The sequence below is a fragment of the Neltuma alba genome, unplaced genomic scaffold (assembly GCF_004799145.2).
Source record: "Neltuma alba isolate B1F8T4 unplaced genomic scaffold, ASM479914v2 tig00002303_pilon, whole genome shotgun sequence".
NCBI classification, from domain to species: Eukaryota; Viridiplantae; Streptophyta; class Magnoliopsida; order Fabales; family Fabaceae; genus Neltuma; species Neltuma alba.
This window is the reverse complement of record NW_021632815.1, coordinates 24,558-29,881: the sequence shown is the minus strand read 5'-3', so window position 1 is coordinate 29,881 and position 5,324 is coordinate 24,558. Positions and strand designations below refer to the sequence as shown.

General features: G+C 38.5%; 1 protein-coding gene across 1 annotated transcript; it reads right to left on the bottom strand.

Annotated features, from left to right (window-relative positions):
• Nucleotides 1-1,248: 1,248 nt before the first annotated feature.
• On the bottom strand, nucleotides 1,249-2,261 carry LOC114721967 (uncharacterized). Its single transcript, XM_028907864.1, has 3 exons — nucleotides 2,091-2,261; nucleotides 1,511-1,620; nucleotides 1,249-1,420 (listed from the first exon to the last, which is right to left on the bottom strand). Exons 1-3 carry the CDS (start codon nucleotides 2,259-2,261, stop codon nucleotides 1,249-1,251), a joined length of 453 nt encoding a protein of 150 aa, XP_028763697.1.
• Between the last annotated feature and the right edge of the window lie 3,063 nt (nucleotides 2,262-5,324).

Below are 5,324 nucleotides of genomic sequence, written 5' to 3'. Positions count from 1 at the left end.
TTGGTTATATTGTCATATATAATCATTATTAATGAAGTGTCAATGGTAGCACTGTGACTTGTCAATGGTGGCATAGTGACTTGTCAATCATGGCACTAAGACCTGTCAATGGTGGCACTAAGACTTGTCAATGGTGGCCCTGTGACTTGTCAATGGTGGCACTATGACTTGTCGTTGGTGGCACATGGACTTGTCATTGGTGGCAATGTGACTTGTCAATGGTGGCATTGTGACTTGTCAATGGTAGCACACTGACTTGTCGTTTGGTGGCACCATGGCTTGTTAATGGTGGCACACGGACTTGTCGTTGGTGGCAATGTAACTTGTCAATGGTGGCGTTATGATTTGTCAATGGTAGCACACTGACTTGTCATTGGTGGCACCATGGCTTGTCATTGGTGGTACACGAACTTGTCATTGGTGCCAATGTGGCTTATCAATAGTGGCACTATGACTTGTCAATGGTGGCACACTGACTTGTCGTTGGTGGCACACTGACTTGTCAATGGTAGCACACTGACTTGTCAATGGTGGCACTATGACTTGTCGTTGGTGGCACACGGACTTGTCATTGGTGGCAATGTGGCTTATCAATAGTGGCACTATGACTTGTCAATGGTGGCACACTGACTTGTCGTTGGTGGCACACTGACTTGTCAATGGTAGCACACTGACTTGTCGTTGGTGGCACCATGGCTTGTCAATGGTGGCACACGGACTTGTCATTGGTGGCACTATGACTTGTCAATAGTAGCACACTGACTTGTCGTTGGTGGCGCCATGGCTTGTCAATGGTGGCACACGGACTTGTCATTGGTGGCACTATGACTTGTCAATAGTAGCACACTGACTTGTCGTTGGTGGCACCATGGCTTGTCATTGGTGGCAATGTGACTTGTCAATGGTTACATAACTTGTTATATCACTTGTCATTAACTCATGTTATATTACTTATAATATTACATAAATTATCGATATCAATAAAGATATAAAATAACAAAAATAAAAATGTGACTTGTGCCCAAGAAATTGGTATCATAACATCTAATAACAAAGGTAATAATATTATAAACATAATTTGATCAGTTTGTTACAAAAGGACCTATTGACCATTAAGCTATTGCCACTCATGGCTCAGACCCTTAGGTGCCAATCATCTCACAACACATCCTGGCATAACATAACAAAAAATTAATTGACTCCTCTATCTCCTCCTCTTGCTCTTGTTATAGTCCGATAGCAGTGACATCACTTCATCCCTATGTTCATTATGGGATGGGTAACCAACCACCACAAACAGCCAACCTTCAACTCTTGCAATTCATCATTGGAGTATCGTGGCATGGTATATCCTGCAGCATCACGAGCAGTGCCATCCCACTCTTGTAGCCAAGAGAGGACATGAACTCCACATGAATCACTGCCAAGCAAATTCAATATGTAAGCAGCATGCAATTTTTATTGTGAACAAACACAACATAACACAATCAAACAGAACAACTACACTCACGTATCATTCTGCACATAAACTTTAGCCCATTTCACTTCGTTGCCAATGTTGTCCTCATTGGCAAACAATTCTGGCTTAACAGCACGCAACATCGTATGGAAACAGTTCATCTACAAAAAAAACACATAATCAAAAGGTTTTACTAACAACACAACATCCAGTGACAAGGGACAGAGCATATTGTGACAAGTAACACAGCATCCAGTGACAAGGGACAAAGCATCTAGTAACAAAAAACAGCATCCACTAACAACTAACAGAGCATCCACTGAGAAGTAACAGCATCCAGTGACAAGTAACAGAGCATGCAGTGACAACTAATAGAGTATGCAGTGACAACTAACACAACATCTAGTCAACTGAGCATCCAGTGACAACTAACATAGCATGTGATGACAACTAACACAGCATCCAATGACAACTAACAGGACACGTGATAACAACTAACATAGCATCCAGTGACAACTAACACAGCATCTAGTGACAACTAACAGAGCATGCAATGACAACTACGCAGACTGCTAGTGACAACTATAAGACTAGTCATTGACAAGTATGACAGCAGCAAATAAATACACACAGTCTGTGTTGCCATAAAGTGTTTGGGATTGAAGTGCCCTTTAGTCGTCCTCTTTTTCTTCTTCACATCATGTTGCTGCTCACCCCCCTTCTTCTTTGCTTCTTCTTCCTCTGCTTGTAATCTTATGAATGTGATGCTATCAACCAAGGAGTCAAGGGCATAGAAGGTCATGGTTTTTATCTCCAACACATAACAAAACCAATGATCTTCAAATAATGTAGGACCGAAAAGGAAATCGCAATCCCCTATATTGTACCCAATATATTTAGGTAATATTTCCCTTTCATGGTCCTCCCATTTCCATCTTAAAGGATTGGCTACCATTTTTTGCATGAAATCTGCAGAAAATATATGCCGGTTCACTCTCCCCTCTTTATCCTTTTGATCTCCAACAAATGTCTTTGCCACCATAGTCATAAACTGAAATGACAATATAAAGAAATTACAACTCTTTACCATCAAATAACTCATTCTAATGTTAACTATATACATGTGACTTACCCTATCGTTTATCCATCTTCTACGTTGGAGACATTGCAGCTCACCACAGGTTAGAAAGTATCCATACATCGATACAAAGTATCTAATGTAAATAAAACAATTATGAAGTCAGTAAATTCTGTAACATAATATAAATTTGGACACCAAAACATAATACTTACTGCTTTTGGTCCTCTTCATCACACCTTACTGTACACATGTCAAATAAAGCTTGCTTATCATTCATTGTTCTCTTTTTCCCAGGCTTAGTTTTGATTTCCAGAAATGGAGACCTAAGAGCCTTGCCCTTGCTTATGACCCTTGTTGATTTCCTCATATTTTTTCCCTTCCCCTTGCTTGTCCTCTTCATCCTCTTCATTCTCTTCTTCTCCTGCATTTCCTTCTTCATCTTCTTTGTCTTCTTCTTCTCCTTTGTCCTCTTCATCCTCTTCTTCTCTTCTTTTTTGTTCTTTCTCTTCTTTGTCCTCTTCTAGCTCTTTCACCTCTTCATTCTCTTCTTCTCTTTCACTTTCTTCTCCACCCATCTCCTTTTCTGATTGAGTTTTTTGTTCTTCTTCTCATTTCTATCCTCTTCCGATTCAGTTCCTTCTTCCTCAATTTCCTCTTCCTCCGATTCACTTCCTTTGACCCCTTTTTCCTCTTCTGATTTAGATTCTTCATCATCATCTTTCTCCTCTTCACTTGCACTGCCACTATCCTTCATTAGTCTTGACTGAAGGGCCATCATCTCCTCTCCCAGCATTGACACTAATCGGGCATATGTTTTCTTGATCTCCTATACAAGTAAAATTCAGAACTTTAATATGTAAGCAACAGAAAAAAAATGTACATTAAGCCTCCAAGTCCACTTACCGGGTGAGTTAAATTTTCTGTATCAAAATTGGTGGCTTGACTAGCCAGATGCAATATTCCTTGATCGCTCTCCTTCTCCATGTTAACTCTTTGCTGCACTTTCTTTTCATCCCAAAATGAAAGAGTATGCTCAACATGTGAAGCTTTTGTTTCCCCCAGTGGAAACTTTTGTAGACAATACATCTGCATGTCACATGAATGATAAGTTAACAGCAGCCATTGACAACATTCAGACCATAAAATGAAATGATAACAGAAATATACAAATTATAATAGCACTTACTTGTAGGAAGTATAGACAACCTGGCACATTCTTCTTCTTTTCAGTCAACTTGCCTTTTTCTAATTGTTTTTTGTACACTCCAATGCCCTTGTATAGTTCATTCAGCACATAAGATGACCAATCAAACTGACCCAATCTATCCTTGGTTGATAGTATGACCTTCAACAAATAATCAGTGACACAAATACTGGCATTAGGACACAACAATGTTCCCAATGCATACATGACAAACAGCATCTCAAAATTTTCATCTTGTTTGTCCTCAGTCAACAATGATGCTATCTTCTTGTATGGAACATTACCATACACAACCCTCCATTGCTTGAACACTTCATCTTCACCACTCACAGCTACTTTAATCTCTTCTCCCTTTATTGGCAGCCCCATAAAGTCATGCACATCATTTGCCCTCATTTTCCTTCTCTTCCCTCTTATGGAAATGCTTTTTGTTGGAAGGTCGAATGCACACATAAACTCTCCACACAATTCTCTTTGAATTGTGTGGCAACATACTTCAATCAACTTATCAAAACCTATCTTTTTTAGCCTGTCCATTAGTTCCTTCCTCTCTTTGATATGCTTGCAAACTTGGATGAACTGTTTAGGTGCACATCTTGTGTAGAAAGGAACTATATACTTTTTGGACTTTGTGGGAGCTCTTTGTTCCTTGGCCCTTTTACAATATTCCTCTTTTTGTTGCTCAGATAATTTGTCCCAAGCATTTCTCACATGTTGATTCCTGGATTCAAGTGATTCATACTTCCTCGAGCTTTTCTTATGGAATTCCTCTGTAAACAAGGCATAACCAGAAAAATTACAGCTTCTTTGTCCACTTTTGTTGGTTCTATCCTTCCCCATCTTCTTAACAAGGCAAAACAAGGCAAAACAAGACCAGTATAATGAACTTCAATTCTTCTTAGATTCCTACTCAACTTTTGTAGAGATACAAAGCTTCCTAGATATAGAAAAGAAAATTGATTTAAAAGCACTACCAAACAGAGAAAAAAAAAAATCTAACACTTGAATGCAGATGTGGCATGATAACAAATGATGGATCAAATTAAAAGTGATGGATCAAACAGCACTAAATCCATTCCCATAAATAAAACCATCAATCATGCCAAAATTATTTCTTGCTACATTCAAAGATATGATCAAATAAAAATCAAGTAATTATTTTCCTGCTTTTCTGTTTTGCTTCTTGTTTCAAATCATATACAGATTACATCAAACCCTTCATGCACTTACACCAAACGTTCCTGTTCTTCTTCATTAAAAATCTGATTTCACTATTACTATAATTAGCATTCAGTATTAATTACACATATTGCTGGAATGGTGTCTTTAAACATGTGAGGAAGCTTCAGGCTTGGTTGCATGAAATCAATCACTTAGTACTACTCATGAACATCATAACAGCAAAAAGGGACATTTCTTTCCAATTGTTCTTGTTGGCACAAATCCATTCATTTATGAGATTTGTGATAAATATACAAACTTTCTGGCAACTCTACTCAAATCCTTAACCCAAACTCTTTCATAGCAGAGCAAACTTCTCACACTACTTCTACAAAGATATACAAAAATAATGATGCATT

Coding starts and splice junctions, on each gene's coding strand:
- LOC114721967 (XM_028907864.1), bottom strand. CDS start 2,261: ATGACCTTCTATGCCCTTGACTCCTTGGTTGATAGCATCACATTCATA. Junction 1,621..2,090: donor ACTTTATGGCAACACAGACT/GTGTGTATTTAT, acceptor TTTTTTTTGTAG/ATGAACTGTTTCCATACGAT. Junction 1,421..1,510: donor GTTTATGTGCAGAATGATAC/GTGAGTGTAGTT, acceptor TTTGCTTGGCAG/TGATTCATGTGGAGTTCATG.